This window comes from Polyodon spathula, chromosome 32 (assembly GCF_017654505.1).
Source record: "Polyodon spathula isolate WHYD16114869_AA chromosome 32, ASM1765450v1, whole genome shotgun sequence".
NCBI classification, from domain to species: Eukaryota; Metazoa; Chordata; class Actinopteri; order Acipenseriformes; family Polyodontidae; genus Polyodon; species Polyodon spathula.
In genome coordinates, this window is record NC_054565.1 from 173,462 (window position 1) to 191,485 (window position 18,024).

An 18,024-nucleotide genomic window follows, 5' to 3' on the forward strand; every position below is an offset into this window, starting at 1 on the left:
CCGGCCGGGTTTAGATGACCAGAGTCACGGAGTTCTGTAAGGCGCGGAATGCTACTTGACACCTCGAGGAGAGGGGGCTTAATAGTTGGCTGTGGAAGTGACCCCGGGGCTGCTGGCGGTTGCTGCCGAGGTCCTGGAGCCCTGACACGGCTGTGGAAGGTAGCCCCTGGCCCTGGTAGCTGCTGCCGAGGTCCTGGAGCCCTGACACGGCCGTGGAAGGTAGCCCCGTGCCCTGGTAGCTGCTGCCGTGGTTCTGGAGCTAAGTCCTGGCTGTGGAAGTGACCCCGGGGCTGCTGGCAGTTGCTGCCGAGGTCCTGGAGCCCTGACACGGCCGTGGAAGGTAGCCCCGTGCCCTGGGAGCTGCTGCCTTGGTTCTGGAGCTAAGTCCTGGCTGTGGAAGTGACCCCGGGGCTGCTGGTAGCTGCTGCCGGGTTCCTGGAGCCCTGCCCCGGCTTGCTGAGGCCAGCCCCGGGGTGGTGGAAGGGACCCCGTGGCGGTGGAAGCTGCTGCGGGGGTCCTGGAGCCCTCCCCGGGCATCCAAACCCCGGTTCCCCCCGCCTACATGACCATGGGCACGGTGGCCACGGGGACCAAGGCACTGGTGTCTGGCGGGCCCAATAGCTCCCACCACTCTCTCCTCGTGCACCAAGGCATGTTCGTTGTTCGTTGTTGGTGGGAGCCGACCCTAAGGGGTCCCGGAGCTTTCCCCATGACGGCGCAACAGCTAGTGGCGGCAGGTCCCCTCCGATCCGTGCCATACTGCTGGATTTGCAGAAATAGGCGGCTACATGACCATGGGCACGGCCGCCGCATGACCAGAGCCTCCCGCCTGAGCCGCGACTCTGGTCACGTAAGCTTTACCTTCTCCGCCTGGAGGTCCGTGCACATGGTCATGTAGATTTGAGAAATTTCCTATCTTTAACATGACATGACCACAGTCATGAGTTTTTCGCCTCCGCCAGAGACTACGTTTTTAAAAAAGCATGGTCATGTCGCCTATCTTTTACATTGGATGACCATAGCCACCGAGGCTCCATTTATGGAAGTCTGACAAGGGCGCGATCCGAAGGCTCCTGCCGGGCGGCGGTGGGGGTTTCCCGGCCCGAACCATCACCTCGCCCCCTTCGGCACCCGACCCCCCGAGGACAACGGGGGGGTTCGCGGGGATTTTCGCCAACACGGTTTTTCGATCGAAACGAAACGACTAAGTCAGGACGGAAGTCGCTCGTGCACGTGTGGCCGAGGCTCAGGCCGGCAGGGGAGCCTCGTAGGCGGGGTGGAGGTGGCTGATCACCACCTTCCACCGGTTCTAGTTGGATCTTTTTTTCGCTTCCTACCGGGGGGGCGCGCCGAAGGAAGTTGGGTTCGGGGCTCTCGTCGGCGGCTAGGTTTGGGCCTCCCCCCCGCGTTTAGGCGCTGTCGCTCGTGGCAAGCGTGGGCCTTCCTCCCCGTGCGCGTGCGCTTGTCTTCGAGTAGCCCTGTGCTTGTTTGTGCTGCGGTTCTCTGCCAGGGGAAGGGTCCAGGCAGGCTGCTGGACCAGCGGTTGCTCGCGGCAAGGGTGGGCATCGGTCCGGAGCCCCCTGTTGACATCCAGGGAGCCCCGGTTACCTCCACACTTGCTCGGGCTGCGGTCCTTTGCTCAGGCAAGGACCCGGGCGGGCGGCTGACCCCCGGTTATTCGCAGTTGCTCGCGGCAAGGGTGGGCATTGGTCCAGAGCCCCCGGTTGACTTAAGAACATAAGAACATAAGAAAGTTTACAAACGAGAGGAGGCCATTCGGCCCATCTTGCTCGTTTGGTTGTTAGTAGCTTATTGATCCCAAAATCTCATCAAGCAGCTTCTTGAAGGATCCCAGGGTGTCAGCTTCAACAACATTACTGGGGAGTTGATTCCAGACCCTCACAATTCTCTGTGTAAAAAAGTGTCTCCTATTTTCTGTTCTGAATGCCCCTTTTTCTAAACTCCATTTGTGACCTCTGGTCCTTGTTTCTTTTTTCAGGCTGAAAAAGTCCCTTGGGTCGACACTGTCAATACCTTTTAGAATTTTGAATGCTTGAATTAGGTCGCCACGTAGTCTTCTTTGTTCAAGACTGAACAGATTCAATTCTTTTAGCCTGTCTGCATATGACATGCCTTTTAAGCCCGGAATAATTCTGGTCGCTCTTCTTTGCACTCTTTCTAGAGCAGCAATATCTTTTTTATAGCGAGGTGACCAGAACTGAACACAATATTCAAGATGAGGTCTTACAAGTGCATTGTACAGTTTTAACATTACTTCCCTTGATTTAAATTCAACACTTTTCACAATGTATCCGAGCATCTTGTTAGCCTTTTTTATAGCTTCCCCACATTGCCTAGATGAAGACATTTCTGAGTCAACAAAAACTCCTAGGTCTTTTTCATAGATTCCTTCTCCAATTTCAATATCTCCCATATGATATTTATAATGTACATTTTTATTTCCTGCGTGCAGTACCTTACACTTTTCTCTATTAAATGTCATTTGCCATGTGTCTGCCCAGTTCTGAATCTTGTCTAGATCATTTTGAATGACCTTTGCTGCTGCAACAGTGTTTGCCTGGAGCCTCCTACTTTTGTGTCATCTGCAAATTTAACAAGTTTGCTTACTATACCAGAATCTAAATCATTAATGTAGATTAGGAATAGCAGAGGACCTAATACTGATCCCTGTGGTACACCGCTGGTTACCACACTCCATTCTGAGGTTTTTCCTCTAATCAGTACTTTCTGTTTTCTACATGTTAACCACTCCCTAATCCATGTACATGTGTTTCCTTGAATCCCAACTGCGTTCAGTTTGAGAATTAATCTTTTGTGCGGGACTTTGTCAAAAGCTTTCTGGAAATCTAAATAAACCATGTCATATGCTTTGCAATTATCCATTATGGATGTTGCATCCTCAAAAAAATCAAGCAAGGTTAGTTAGGCACGATCTCCCTTTCCTAAAACCATGTTGACTGTCTCCCAGGACCCTGTTACCATATAGGTAATTTTCCATTTTGGATCTTATTATAGTTTCCATAAGTTTGCATATAATAGAAGTCAGGCTTACTGGTCTGTAGTTACCTGGTTCAGTTTTGTTTCCCTTTTTGTGGATCGGTATTACGTTTGCAATTTTCCAGTCTGTCGGTACCACCCCTGTGTCAAGAGACTGCTGCATGATCTTGGTTAGCGGTTTGTAAATTACTTCTTTCATTTCTTTGAGTACTACTGGGAGGATCTCATCCGGCCCAGGGGATTTGTTTATTTAAGAGCTCCTAGTCCCTTTAACACTTCTGCCTCAGTTATGCTAAAGTTATTTAAAACTGGATAGGAACTGGTTGACATGTGGGGCATGTTGTCAGTATCTTCCTTTGTAAAAACTTGTGAAAAGTAATCATTTAACATATTTGCTATTTTTTTTGGAGCCCCCTCTACGATTTTGCCATTTGTATCTCTTAAACATTTAATCTCCTCTTTGAATGTTCTCTTGGGAGCCCCGGTTACCTCCACACTTGCTCGGGCTGCAGTCCTTTGCTCACGCAAGGATCCGGGCGGGCGGCTGACCCCCGGTTTACCTTCGCGGTTGCTCGCGGCAAGGGTGGGCATTGGTCCAGAGCCCCCGGTTGACTTCCGGGAGCCCCGGTTACCTCCACACTTGCTCGGGCTGCGGTCCTTTGCTCAGGCAAGGACCCGGGCGGGCGGCTGACCCCCGGTTATTCGCGGTTGCTCGCGGCAAGGGTGGGCATTGGTCCAGAGCCCCCGGTTGACTTCCGGGAGCCCCGGTTACCTCCACACTTGCTCGGGCTGCGGTCCTTTGCTCAGGCAAGGACCCGGGCGGGCGGCTGACCCCCGGTTATTCGCGGTTGCTCGCGCCAAGGGTGGGCATTGGTCCAGAGCCCCCGGTTGACTTGCGGGAGCCCCCGGTTACCTCCACACTTGCTCGGCCTGACGTTCTTTGCTCTTTTGCCACCCACACCAACCACCTCGCCTCATGTCCCCCTCTGGACCGACCATGGTATGGGCAGGCGCTTTACGTCTCTCTAGCGTTCCCGGCAGGGTGAGGCTGACCAGAGTCATGTAGTTCCGTAAGGCGCGGAAAGCTACTGACACATCGAAAGGTGGGGTCTTAATATTCATCTTTGTAAGGCGTCGGAGGTCCGTGGTAGCTGCTGCCGAGGTCCTGGAGCCCTGACACGGCTGTGGAAGGTAGCCCCGGTCCCTGGTAGCTGCTGCCTTGGTTCTGGAGCTAAGTCCTGTCTGTGGAAGTGACCCTGGGGCTGCTGGCGGTTGCTGCCGAGGTCCTGGAGCCCTGACACGGCCGTGGAAGGTAGCCCCATGCCCTGGCGGCTGCTGCAGGTTTCCTGGACTCTGGTCACGTAAGCTTTACCTTCTCCGCCTGGAGGTCCGTGCACATGGTCATGTAGATTTGAGAAATTTCCTATCTTTAACATGACATGACCACAGTCATGAGTTTTTTGCCTCCGCCAGAGACTAAGTTTTTAAAAAAGCATGGTCATGTCGCCTATCTTTTACATTGGATGACCATAGCCACCGAGGCTCCGTCTGCGGAAGTCCGACAAGGGCGCGATCCAAAGGCTCCTGCTGGGCGGCGGTGGGGGTTTCCCAGCCTGAACCGGCACCTCGCCCCCTTCGGCACCCGACCCCCCGAGGACAACGGGGGAGTTCGCGGGGATTTTCGCCAACACGGTTTATCGATCAAAACGAAACGACTAAGTCAGGATGGAAGTCGCTTATGGACGTGTGGCTGAGGCTCAGGCCTTCTTGGTAGCCTCGTAGGCGGGGTGTAGGTGGCTGCTCACTACCTTTCCCCGGTTCAAGTTGGATCTTTTTATCACTTTGTGGCGGGGGGTGCGCCGAAGGAAGCCGGGTTTTGGGGCGCTCGTTGGCGGCTAGGTTCGGGCCTCCCCCCGCTAGCATGTGGAGAGGTGGAAGAGAGCCGGGAGTCTCGCAGTGGCCGCAAGGGTGGGCATTGCTCCCCGGCGCGCGGGTGACTTCCGTTATCCCCGGCTACCCCCCTGGCTAGCATGTGGAGAGGTTGTCGTCCCATGGAAGGGTCCAGGCAGGCTGCTGGACCCCCGGTTAGGTGCGGTTGTTTGAGGAAAGGTTGGGTATTGGTCCCTTACCCCCGGTTGGCTCCCTCATGTCTGGCCAAGTTAACGGATGTGTGATGATTCCTGCACCTTGGACGTCGGCTTCTGGAAGTTGGCTGTGGCCACGTCCTTTTGAATGAACGCGTCCGTCCTTGGACCGTACAATCCTTGATAGGGCCGGCCTGCTGCCTCGTCCCTTGTCCTTTCCCGCATCTTATGGTCCATTCACACCATGATGTAGCCGGATATGTAAGCCGAGTTGTTCCGGGTTTCTCCTATAAATCTTTGCCTCCGCTCACTTTGTTGTGAGCCGGCAGAGAGAATGGATTCCCGGGGACAGAGAAAGACAAGGTAACTTTAATCTTTCCTTTGTGAGCGTACTTTTTGATCTCTGTGCATTTATTAATGCTTGAGAGCAACTGGTAAATGGCATTGGTTTGGTGCTTTTGTCTCGGTGCCTTACCAGGGTGCTCGATTGCCCGATGCCTGGCTGCCAGCGACAGGCCATCGTTCGGCTGGACCGGCACCTGTATCGCCTGCATCAGGTTAAGTCCGGCGACCCGGCCTATGCTCGCCTGATGGCAGAGGCTAAGAGCAAGGCAGAGGGCGATGTTTCATTCCAGCTGCCCAAGAGGCCGGTCTTTGTTGCGGAGGAGCCTGGGGAATGCGAGCTACCACACTCGACATTGCAGCACTCAGAGGAATCGCCCAGTCCTGGGCTAGATTCGCTACATTGGATGCCGCTGATGAGCCCCGAGGTGCCGTCGGATGGGCCGATCGACAACCCCTGTATGTCGGTCTCTGAAACGGATATGCCCGGTGAAGCTGAACCAGAAACCATTGTGTCTTCGACCCAAGATTACTTACCAGATGCTGGGTCAGAGGATGGAGCCCGTGAGGAGTTGCCATCTTCCAGTGACGGCCCGTCCGGAGCTATGGAAGGTCCCAGGTTGCGCACGCTGTCATCGTCTCAGTCGTCCTTGTCGTCGTCAAACGATGAAGACTACGAGCCCATGGCCAGTCATTCGGGGGATCCGTCCCGCGACGATGGTGAGCTTTTGATGCCTCGTGTAACATGGTGTGTGTGTTTTTCAATAAACACGGATTGTTGGGTGAATGGCTTATGATCCAACTTTCCTGCCCTTGCAGTGAGATGCCTCCGGTTGTACCGCGAGTACCTTCTGGGTCCCAAGCCCCATGCCAAGAAGCTGGAGAATACGAACCAAGCTCTCCAGCACATCCGCCGGTTCCTGTGGTGCATGGCTGATGCCCCCGAGGGCGAGGTAGTGAGCGAGGACCTGGGTTTCCTGAGCAACACGGAGCGGTGTCATGAGTAAGTGAGAAGCAGTTGCAAAGCTCTGACTGTCCCCCCGTTTTTGTTGCTGTTACTGACTCCCTGTCCCCGTGTCTGTCTCCTTGCCCCAGGTGGTATCGTACGCTGTCTTGTTCTTCTATGTCGCCGAGTACGATTCACAGCTACGTGAACGATGTTGTTGGCTTCATCCGTTACCTCTTGGAGGCCCGGTTAAGCGATTTGAAAGTGAAGAAACGTACCCTGTCTTCGATTGCCTTCTTCCTAAAGTCTTTCCGACGACAGGGTCACCGAGAGCTGATGCTGCACCGCCAGAAAGTGCAAGATGCAAGGCAGGAACAGTTGATCCCCAAGGAACATCTGAAGCGCTTCAATGAGAGGTGTGGGGAGCTAATCCCCCAGATGCTGGAGCTCTGTGAGAAGGGCGAGTTGTGCAATGTAGGTACCCTGATCGGGCTACTCTGCGGGCGTATGATGCTGCACAACGGACACAGGCGGGGTGTCCTGATGAACATGAAGGCCGGTGAAGTAGAGGGAGCCAAACAGTTTGAAGATAATTTCCACATACGCGTGTCCGATCACAAGACCGCGGGGACATATGGCGTGGCGGTTATGGTGGTGTCTAAGCAGGAGCACGACTGGCTGCTTAGGTACAGTGCTCTGAGGGTCTCCTTGCCTGGTTACCTCTATCAGCCAAAGACCTTCTTCTTCACGCGCCTGGGAAACCCCCTGAAAAAGATCGGTAACGTGCTCTCCAAGGCATGGGCGGCCTGCGATATCGGAGTCAAGGTGACGGCTGGTATGATCCGCAGCGCAGTGGCCACATATGTAAGTCGTAACGTTTCGGCCGAGGGCCTCATTGCATGTGCAGAGTGTAGTGCCATGAACTAACGCCTGGTTGTTATTCTTTCCCCCCCAGACATGGGAGTCTCAAGGGGAGGTCAGCAAGTCCACCGTGTCCCGGCACATGAGCCACAGCCTCCAGACACAAGCCTCCTTCTATGTCCATGACCAAGCCCCTGCCAATCACCAGCGGGCGAGGCTTCTTATTGAGGAGAGCCTGGGGCTCAGTCCTGCATTGTAGACCCTCTTTGTGAACCTAATTGGGGTTAGGATTAGGGTTTGGGTTTGGGTTAAGGTTAGGGTTAGGGTGTTAGGGTTTAGGGTTAGGGTCACACTAGTGTCTGAGCTCCACGAAGCCAAACCTGGGCAGTATGAGCTATCTCGTTCCACAAGGGAAGTTTGCAGGGATAATAACATCAATAGGCTCTGAGGCTGAGACCTTGTGAATCACAGGCACCCAGCATGAGTCTGTCGTACCTACTTTGCTTAGGCACTAATATATCTAACTCCCTGGAACTCAAAGCCGGCTTGGAGAAGTCGGTGGGGACTACGGGACTTAGCCGCTAATGGAGCCACAAAGGGCTGTCCTGCCTCCCTGGAAAAAAAAAAAAACGGGAATTAAGCCCCCACCCCGAGTCGTACCTACAGCCTTCCGCAGCTTAAAGACGAATGAGACTCTGGTCAATTAAGTTTTACGTGACCAGAGGCCTGTTGGTCCTAAAGCCGTGGCAGGCTCTAGATGCCGCGGGGGGGGGGAGTGTGTTTTAAATCCCGTTTTGTTTTACTTTTTTCCATCGGCCTCTGGGCTCTTTCTACAGGGTCTCTGGGACCCGTGCTCGCCGGGTGAATGTCAGGCCCCCCACGGTCGACGCCGAGGACATGGTCTTCCGTACTCCACATTTCGTGCGTCTGCCGGGGCGGGCGGCGATTCGGCGCTGGGCTCTTCCCTCTTCACTCGCCGTTACTGGGGTAATCCTGGTTAGTTTCTTTTCCTCCACTTAGTAATATGCTTAAATTCAGCGGGTCGTCTCGTCTGATCTGAGGTCGGATTCAGAGGCTTGGCCCCCCCGGAAGAGGGCCAGAGCGGCGCTGGTGACCGTCCGTCCCCCGCCGGCCATGCCGGGCCGGGTGGGGTGGGGACCAGCGTCGGGCTGCTTCTAGTTCGGAGGGCCACAAAGGAAGCGATCGTGGGAACTGTGCGCACCGGCCGGGGGCTGCTCCGCGGGCTTCCGAGCCTCACGTCTCCGACGACGGCCGCACAGAGCGTACAATCGCCGCCCCAGGCTGGGGGGCCTCGAGCGAGGAAGGGGCCGCACCCACGGACTGCCGCCTCGCCGCGTCAAGCTCCCCCCCACGTGCGGCGGGGTTCTCCTCCGGGTCTGCTTTTAGGGGGACGAAGGGGAGCAGCGTCCCCTTTGAAGACGCCCCCAGCCGCGCCCGACCTCACCCCGGGGCGGGATGGGCGATTGATGGGAAAAACGACCCTCAGACAGAACATAAGAACATAAGAACATAAGAACATAAGAAAGTTTACAAACGAGAGGAGGCCATTCGGCCCATCTTGCTCGTTTGGTTGTTAGTAGCTTATTGATCCCAAAATCTCATCAAGCAGCTTCTTGAAGGATCCCAGGGTGTCAGCTTCAACAACATTACTGGGGAGTTGATTCCAGACCCTCACAATTCTCTGTGTAAAAAAGTGTCTCCTATTTTCTGTTCTGAATGCCCCTTTGTCTAAACTCCATTTGTGACCCCTGGTCCTTGTTTCTTTTTTCAGGCTGAAAAAGTCCCTTGGGTCGACACTGTCAACCTTTTAGAATTTTGAATGCTTGAATTAGGTCGCCACGTAGTCTTCTTTGTTCAAGACTGAACAGATTCAATTCTTTTAGCCTGTCTGCATATGACATGCCTTTTAAGCCCGGAATAATTCTGGTCGCTCTTCTTTGCACTCTTTCTAGAGCAGCAATATCTTTTTTATAGCGAGGTGACCAGAACTGAACACAATATTCAAGATGAGGTCTTACTAGTGCATTGTACAGTTTTAACATTACTTCCCTTGATTTAAATTCAACACTTTTCACAATGTATCCGAGCATCTTGTTAGCCTTTTTTATAGCTTCCCCACATTGTCTAGATGAAGACATTTCTGAGTCAACAAAAACTCCTAGGTCTTTTTCATAGATTCCTTCTCCAATTTCAATATCTCCCATATGATATTTATAATGTACATTTTTATTTCCTGCGTGCAGTACCTTACACTTTTCTCTATTAAATGTCATTTGCCATGTGTCTGCCCAGTTCTGAATCTTGTCTAGATCATTTTGAATGACCTTTGCTTCTGCAACAGTGTTTGCCACTCCTCCTACTTTTGTGTCGTCTGCAAATTTAACAAGTTTGCTTACTATACCAGAATCTAAATCATTAATGTAGATTAGGAATAGCAGAGGACCTAATACTGATCCCTGTGGTACACCGCTGGTTACCACACTCCATTCTGAGGTTTTTCCTCTAATCAGTACTTTCTGTTTTCTACATGTTAACCACTCCCTAATCCATGTACATGTGTTTCCTTGAATCCCAACTGCGTTCAGTTTGAGAATTAATCTTTTGTGCGGGACTTTGTCAAAAGCTTTCTGGAAATCTAAATAAACCATGTCATATGCTTTGCAATTATCCATTATCGATGTTGCATCCTCAAAAAAATCAAGCAAGTTAGTTAGGCACGATCTCCCTTTCCTAAAACCATGTTGACTGTCTCCCAGGACCCTGTTACCATATAGGTAATTTTCCATTTTGGATCTTATTATAGTTTCCATAAGTTTGCATATAATAGAAGTCAGGCTTACTGGTCTGTAGTTACCTGGTTCAGTTTTGTTTCCCTTTTTGTGGATCGGTATTACGTTTGCAATTTTCCAGTCTGTCGGTACCACCCCTGTGTCAAGAGACTGCTGCATGACCTTGGTTAGCGGTTTGTAAATTACTTCTTTCATTTCTTTGAGTACTACTGGGAGGATCTCATCCGGCCCAGGGGATTTGTTTATTTTAAGAGCTCCTAGTCCCTTTAACACTTCTGCCTCAGTTATGCTAAAGTTATTTAAAACTGGACAGGAACTGGATGACATGTGGGGCATGTTGTCAGTATCTTCCTTTGTAAAAACTTGTGAAAAGTAATCATTTAACATATTTGCTATTTTTTTTTCTTCATCTACGATTTTGCCATTTGTATCTCTTAAACATTTAATCTCCTCTTTGAATGTTCTCTTGCTGTTGTAATATTGGAAAAACATTTTGGAATTGGTTTTAGCTCCCTTAGCAATGTTCATTTCTATTTCTCTCTTGGCCTTTCTAACTTCCTTTTTGACTTGCGTTTGCAGTTCTGTGTACTCTTTCTGCGTACTTTCTTTTTGGTCCTTTTTTAATGCTCTGTAAAGTGCCTTTTTTCGCTGAATATTTTTTTTTATTGATCTATTAAACCATTTTGGCAATTTAGTTTTACATTTAGATTTGTCTACTTTAGGGATATAATTGTTTTGTGCCTCTAGTACTACATTTTTGAAGAACAACCATCCTTCTTCTGTGGGTGTTTTCTCTATTTTACTCCAATCTACTTCTGTTAGTCTCTGTTTCATACCTTCATAGTTTGCTTTTCTAAAATTGTAAACCTTAGCTTTAGTCATTTTTTTGGGGGATTTAAAAAACACTTCAAATGAGACCATGTTGTGGTCTGAGTTTGCCAGTGGTTCTCTGACCTCTGTTTTAGTTATTCTATCTTTGTTATTTGAAAAGACTAAATCAATCACCCTCTAGTGGGTGCCTTCACAAATTGTGTTAGGAAGCAGTCATTTGTCATTTCCACCATTTCTATTTCATCCTTCGCGCTACCCACCAGGTTTTCCCATTTTATTTGGGGGAAGTTGAAATCCCCCATTAGTATGGCTTCTCCTTTGCTACACACATTTCTAATGTCATTGTATAACAGATTATTGTGCTCACCGCCTGAATCTGGCGGTCTATAGCATGCTCCTATTATTATGCCTTTTGAATTTTTGTCCGTTATTCTGACCCATATTGATTCGGTTTTATTTTCTTTGTCCAGGTTTAACACCTGGGCTTCAAGACTGTTTCTTATGTATAGCGCTACCCCTCCTCCTCTTCTGTCCTGCCTGTCTTTCCTATACAGTGTATACCCACAAATATTAAATTCGTCCCCATCACTCTCAGACAACCACGTTTCTGTAACACCTATCAGGCGTGGCCCCAGGAGCAAACACGGGGCCGCAAGGTGCGTTCGAAGTGTCGATGATCAGTGTGCCCCTGCAAGTCACATTAATTCTCGCAGCTAGCTGCGTTCTACATCGACGCACGAGCCAAGTGATCCACCACCAAGAGTAGTCTTTACGTCCGCGCCCACGCGCGTGGTTCTCTCTTTCAGCTGAAAACTTTGGACAAGTGTCGGCCAGGCGCTCGGAGAGAAGCCACCGAGGTGTTAGACCTTCCGCTCGGAGGCGACGGGTACCTGGACCAGGGGGATGCACGGTGCGGTTTGCGGGGCAGCCGCAGATGCCGAGGGGATGGGTTCTCCGACGCGATCATGCGCCTGAGCCTTCGGAGGGCCAGGCGTTTTACGGGGCTGCGCCAGGGCGCCCCCGGAACTACTCGGCTCCGCTCAAGACCTCACCCTCACGCGCCCGGGTGCCCCCCGTAGTAGGATGCCACCGGTCGAAGGAAATGTCGCGCCGACACCGTAGGCCCTCTCGCGGGACGGGGGATCCACCGCCCCGAGATCCAACTACGAGCTTTTTAACTGCAGCAACTTTAATATACGCTATTGGAGCTGGAATTACCGTGGCTGCTGGCACCAGACTTGCCCTCCAATGGATCCTCGCGACAAGGATTTAAAGTGTGCTCATTCCAATTGCAGGGCCTCGAAAGAGTCCTGCATTGTTATTTTTCGTCACTACCTCCCCGTGCCGGGAGTGGGTAATTTGCGTGCCTGCTGCCTTCCTTGGATGTTGTAGCCGTTTCTCAGGCTCCCTCTCCGGAATTGAACCCTGATTCCCCGTTACCCGTTATCACCACCGGGAAACTAGCCCAGGCAGGAGAACTGCAACGCGAGCAAGTGTGATGCTAGCCGGGACTCCTGGAACATAGCCCCGGCTCCAGGGGAACCGTCAACCCCAGCCGCCTGCCTGGATCCTTCCCCTCGGCAGCAACTCCCACCTCGGGTTGCTCGCTTCCACCACCCCTTGGGGTGCTCAGCAAGCCGGGAAAGGGCTCCAGGACCTTGGCAGCAGCTCCCACGGCCCACTGCTGGCTCCCACCGACCCTTGCTACCTTACACAGCCCGGGCAGGGCTCCAGAACCCCAGCAGCACCTTCCCCGGCTGGACCCGCCAAAAATAGCCGACTATTAAGCCCCCGCCCCCCGCGGTGTCAGCAGCATTCCATGCCTTCTGCAACTAGGTGAACCAAAACCGGCATAGGGGGGTGGCCCGGGTTATGGTCACACCACATCAGGGTCCAGACGGGACAGACCGGGCGGGCACCGAACACTGGGGAACGGCGTCCGTCCGGGCCTGATCCTGCCCGGAGCGAGACCTCCAAGGCAGGCCGTCCCCTGACGGATCAGGGGCCGGACGCGGACGAGGAACGCACTCTGGAAGAGACAGACCGGGCAGGCGCCGAACACTGGGGAACAGCGTCTGCCCGGGCCAGATCCTGCCCGGCGTGAGACCTCCAAGGCCGGCCGTCCCCTGATGGATCAGGGGCCGGACGCGGACGAGGAACCAGAGCCAATACCATGCACAAACGTAGCCGGGGACCCGGGAAGGTAGCCCGGGACCGGCGGTAACTGTCACAATCCAGACTGCAACACGCCCCACACTATGGCCGTCAAGACCAAGACCCCAAAGCCAGATCCCCAGCCACAATTTCACCACCCACCCCCCTTTTACTTTTAAAGAAGGGACACAGAACACAGATATTGTCGAAAAAGGAGTTTTTTTATTGAAAATCAGAACCGTCACTAACCCTAAACCTGACCCTAAACCTAACACTTACCCTAACTCTAACCCTAACCACAAACCCAACCCCAACCCCAACCCTAACATTAACCCTGAGCCTGAGCATGACCCTGACCCTGACCCTAACCCTAACCCTAACCCTAACCCTAACCCTAACTCCACCCTTCACCCCGAACCCAAACCTAACTGCAACCCTAACCACAAGCCTATCTCCAACCCTTACCCTCGCTGCACCCCCATTTCCAACCCTAACCCACACCGCACCCCTACCCAGACACTACCGGAGAACCAACGACTCAGCAGCAGTCCAGCAACACTGCCCAGGAGAGCCTACCAGGTTCACAGATACATCAACATGGACAAAAAGAACAGACTGGAGCCTGCAAACTAACAAGAACACTCTCATCATGGTGACTCCAACCTCCACAGAATCCCGGACCACACCCAGAGCCAAATACAGATTGAAAGCTACCCAGGAGCAAAATTCCTACATGCAGCCAACCTTCTGGACAAAGCCAAAACAGAAAGAGGAGTGACCAAAGTGATCCTATCATTCAGAATCAACAACAAGGACCAGAAAGTCAAAGAGACAGCTATCAAAAACCTACTAAGGATGTAGAGGTCAGCAAAGAAAACCTTCCCAACTGCAGAAATTAAGGTGCCATTAGTGAACTTCTCATGAGCACTCGAAATACAGGCTCTTTCTATAAAAATGCAGTAAAAATCTATTTGTTATAGTGACATCTTGGAATTAGTGTCCATGTTTTCCGAACACCCTTGGGAACGTTATAAAGTACTTCAGAGACCATAAAAGCTTATTTCTTTTTTCAACACTATACTTTGTATTTAGCTCAATTTCTTAAAACAAATGTTAAATATTTTCTTATTATTATGTATTCCGTTTAGTGTTTCCAAAGAGATATATGTATAACAATGTTTTATTCTATTACCTGATGGACCTTACGATATTTCCTGAGTTTTGTTGAAAAATATTGCTGGGGGATACAAATTAAAAATAACTAGCCATTGTGTTTGTATTTCTGAACTGCAGCTTGGCACTGTTGTTTGTGTTTGGCAGAAAGGGCATTGTGTAATGGGGGTATAGCTCAGTGGGAGAGCATTTGACTGCAGATAAGAAGTTCCAGTTCACAGTGAAGTCAAGGGTTGCAAAATAGTCAAGGAAACTAGTTAAATAGAAACCAATGGTCTCCAAATGTATTTAAAATACAAATAGAAAACAGGTTGCCAGAAATGTATGATGAATAGAAATTAGTAAATACTATTTTGCAAGTAGTAATTTTTAAAAAAATACTTACAGCCATGTACCGGATGTAGTATACACTGATTTATTAATTTATTGCTAACAATTAACTCAAAGTTTCAGTACTGCCTTTAATTTTGTTTGCTGTCGCCCGAAGCAAATCAGCGGCCGGGCTCACTGGCGAGCACGAGATGTGAGTGTAAAAAGGCACGACATAGTGGGATTCTAATCTACAGTATAGTTTCATGTTTTAGATTGGCTATCGACGTGCCACTCATTCTGGGGCTCTGTAAGGCATTGCAAAATTATACGACAGGGGCGAGGCTTTGCTTCAATTAGATACGCTGTGGTTTGACTGTGGCGCACTGTACAGATTTCTCCCGCCCTGCTCCGCCCTGCCCGTCCAAGGCGGGCCCGGGCCCGGGGGCCGGGCCGCCCCCGCCCCCGGCGGGCCCGCCCGCCCCCCCCCCCCCCCGCCCGTCCCCTCACACACACACACACACTCCAATGTCTATCCCACCAAGCCCCGTCATGTATTTATTTATTTATCTTTCTCTGAATAGATCCACATATCAGCTATTTACATTATACAACAAACGCAGAAATAGCAATTACCACGACTGGATACAGAAAACAAATCAAACACCTTCACAGCCTAACAGTCAAACACTTGAAAGAATAAAAACAATACAGCTGAAGCTGCAGTCAGACGGCGAACCTGTAATATTTACAATGCGGTGAACGTCAGCGTAATAAACGCAACCTTGCGACAGACTTCAGCTGTGTTGATTTCACTCGCAGTGGATTCATTGTCGAGTCCTTGAGATGCGATGTTTGATCCGCAATTCACAATCGATTTAATGACTCCCTTTTTAATTTGACCGCTGTCTTGTCTTGTAGGCGGTTCTACGGGGAGTGTCCAGTTTAATTTATGCACGAAACAGGTGGAAAATCTGACAGAAAAGATGTTTCCAATGTCGCTGTTACCAAATGACAGTCTGATGAACCACTCGCTATTTAAGAAGAAAAATGTAAACACGAAATTCTCAGTAAACATTTCTAAAATAAATAAATAAATAAAACAATTCTAAACACCGGCGCTGATGAATAGCTCCTCTGATTTCACTTATTTTTAGCTTTTATATGCCCAGGGGAAAAGGAAAATAGTTGTCTTTCTCATAAATGTATTGTTTTTCAATAAAACTCAAACTGCTAACTCTAAAACCAGGAAATTAAACATGTTCTTTATTGATACAGAATTTTTAAAACAGAGACTATAAAGTATCCCAATGTCATTTTAAAATGTATTTATAGTTATGTCTTTGAAAAGGGTATAGATTATTTCTGTAATTAATATAGGCTGTTTTTTTATGTGTGTAAATCTGTAACTTCATTATTATGTGTTTATTTAGCAGACGCCTTTACTCAAGATGACTTAGAGACTAGAGTGTGTGAGCAATGCATCAGCTGCAGAGTCACTTACAACAACGAGACTGAGCACAAGAGGTCAAGCTACATGAGGGGTTTGAACCGGTAACCTCCTGGTTACAGCCCTTTAACCACTGGACCACACGCTGCAGAATCGTACAATTACCACGTGGTTCAAGCAGACACAGTGTCCCCTCCCAGTTCTGATTTGAACTTTCACACTGTAATAACCCGAGATCCCAAGATGCAAGAGTATAACTTTAATCACAGTGTCTTTATTAGAACAATATCTGTTGAAACCTACACATTCGACCCCACGGTATCCTAGGTAGAGGGTAAGTATGTAGGGCGCTACTGACCTCTAGTGGCATAACTTGAACCGCATTATATACATAAGCATTCACATTACTACATTCTCCCCCCTTAAGATTTCAGGTTCTCTAAAATTTGGAAACAGTTTAAGCACAGTTATAAACAAAATGTAACACTAATACTAGAAAATAGGAGGCACTTTTTACACAGAGAATTGTGAGGGTCTGGAATCAACTCCCCAGTAATGTTGTTGAAGCAGACACCCTGGGATCCTTCAAGAAGCTGCTTGATGAGATTTTGGGATCAATAAGCTACTAACAACCAAACGAGCAAGATGGGCCGAATGGCCTCCTCTCGTTTGTAAACTTTCTTATGTTCTTATGTTGTCTCTGAACTATTGCTGTAACAACAACTACACAAAATAGTCCATCCTTAACTGTACATAAACATTTAATTTCAAACTTTTTTTTTAAAATGTTTTATTTACAAGTCAAAGTCCTTCAGGTAACCAGGCTTTTTGACAGTTCTTTGGGAAGGACACACAGCTTGTGCTATGCTTTGATTGTCCCTGCCCACCTTTGGGGAACTCCCAGTTTGTTCCTCTGATTTCAAAGCAAGCTGCTCTGAGACAGTGTCCGCATTGTTTGGACCAAGTTCATCTGGCATGGTTACTCTAGCTGGTGGTTATAGAACCTCTGCAGGTGTGTCCTGTTTGAGGTGTTAACCTATAGCTGAATAGTACCCTTGACACTTTAGTTGACATACTTCCTTCTCCCGCTTTCTTCATCATCGTCTTGACTATTTGAACGGCTCGTTCTGCGAGACCGTTGGAAGACGCATGAAACGGGGCTGATGTAACACGGACAATGCCATTTTTGTTCATGAATTCCTTGAACTCTGAGCTGACAAAACAGCTGCCGTTATCATAAACTACCATTTCTGGTAATCCCTGATTGCTAAAACTTTTTCGCAAACAGTCAATTGTAACAGCTGATGTTGATGAAGTTACCGGGTAAACATCCATCCATTTGGAATGAGCATCTATGAGTATCAAAAACATCTGCCCCATAAACGGTCCTGCATAATCTAGGTGTAATCGCTTCCAGGGTCTGTCTGGCCACTCCCAGGGATGTAGCGGGGCTGTGGCTGGTACTTTCCAGTGTTCCTGACACTTGCTACATGCCTTTACCCGTGTCTCTATCTCCTCATCTAGTTTGGGCCACCAGAAATAACTTCTGGCCAGAGCCTTCATGCGCGAAACCCCTGGATGGCACTGATGCAGCTGTTCCAACACAGCCTGTCGTCCTCGCTGTGGGATGATGACACATGCCCCCCACAAGACACAACCATCTTGCACACTCAATTCTGTCTTCCTAGCAGAGTAAGGTGTAAAATCTGTTCCTTCCCCCTGCTGTGGCCACCCCCTTAAAACGTACTCTCTCACCCAAGACAGTATGGAATCTTTACCTGTCCACACTCTCACCTCCTCTGCAGTCACCATCGCTATGTCTTCCATCATCAGCACCCTGTCTTCCAGACATGTGGATTGGGAAGTGGCCGGCAGTGGCACATGACTCAAGGTGTCTGCGTTGCCGTGGTCCTTACCCGCCTTGTAGACTATCATAAGAAAGTTTACAAACGAGAGGAGGCCATTCGGCCCATCCTGCTCGTTTGATTGTTAGTAGCTTGTTGATCCCAAAATCTCATCAAGCAGCTTCTTGAAGGATCCCAGGGT

General features: G+C 49.9%; 1 protein-coding gene and 1 non-coding gene across 2 annotated transcripts; one reads left to right on the plus strand and one right to left on the minus strand.

Moving 5' to 3' along the window:
* The first annotated feature begins 5,070 nt into the window (after nucleotides 1-5,070).
* On the plus strand, nucleotides 5,071-7,529 carry LOC121303458. The gene is made up of 5 exons (XM_041234183.1): nucleotides 5,071-5,465; nucleotides 5,581-6,164; nucleotides 6,264-6,447; nucleotides 6,540-7,254; nucleotides 7,346-7,529. The coding sequence occupies exons 1-5, from the start codon at nucleotides 5,437-5,439 to the stop codon at nucleotides 7,508-7,510; spliced, it is 1,677 nt and encodes a 558-aa protein (XP_041090117.1). The 5' UTR covers nucleotides 5,071-5,436; the 3' UTR covers nucleotides 7,511-7,529.
* Nucleotides 7,530-11,502: 3,973 nt separating this feature from the next.
* On the minus strand, nucleotides 11,503-11,657 carry LOC121303480. Its single transcript, XR_005947805.1, has one exon. It is a non-coding gene; the product is annotated as a 5.8S ribosomal RNA (ribosomal RNA).
* Nucleotides 11,658-18,024: the final 6,367 nt, after the last annotated feature.

Excerpts from the sequence above, each read along its gene's own strand:
- LOC121303458 (XM_041234183.1), top strand. The coding sequence starts at position 5,437 with ATGGATTCCCGGGGACAGAGAAAGACAAG. Across the intron at positions 5,466-5,580 it reads CGGGGACAGAGAAAGACAAG|GGTGCTCGATTGCCCGATGC; the intron begins GTAACTTTAATC and ends GTGCCTTACCAG. Across the intron at positions 7,255-7,345 it reads GCAGCGCAGTGGCCACATAT|ACATGGGAGTCTCAAGGGGA; the intron begins GTAAGTCGTAAC and ends TTTCCCCCCCAG.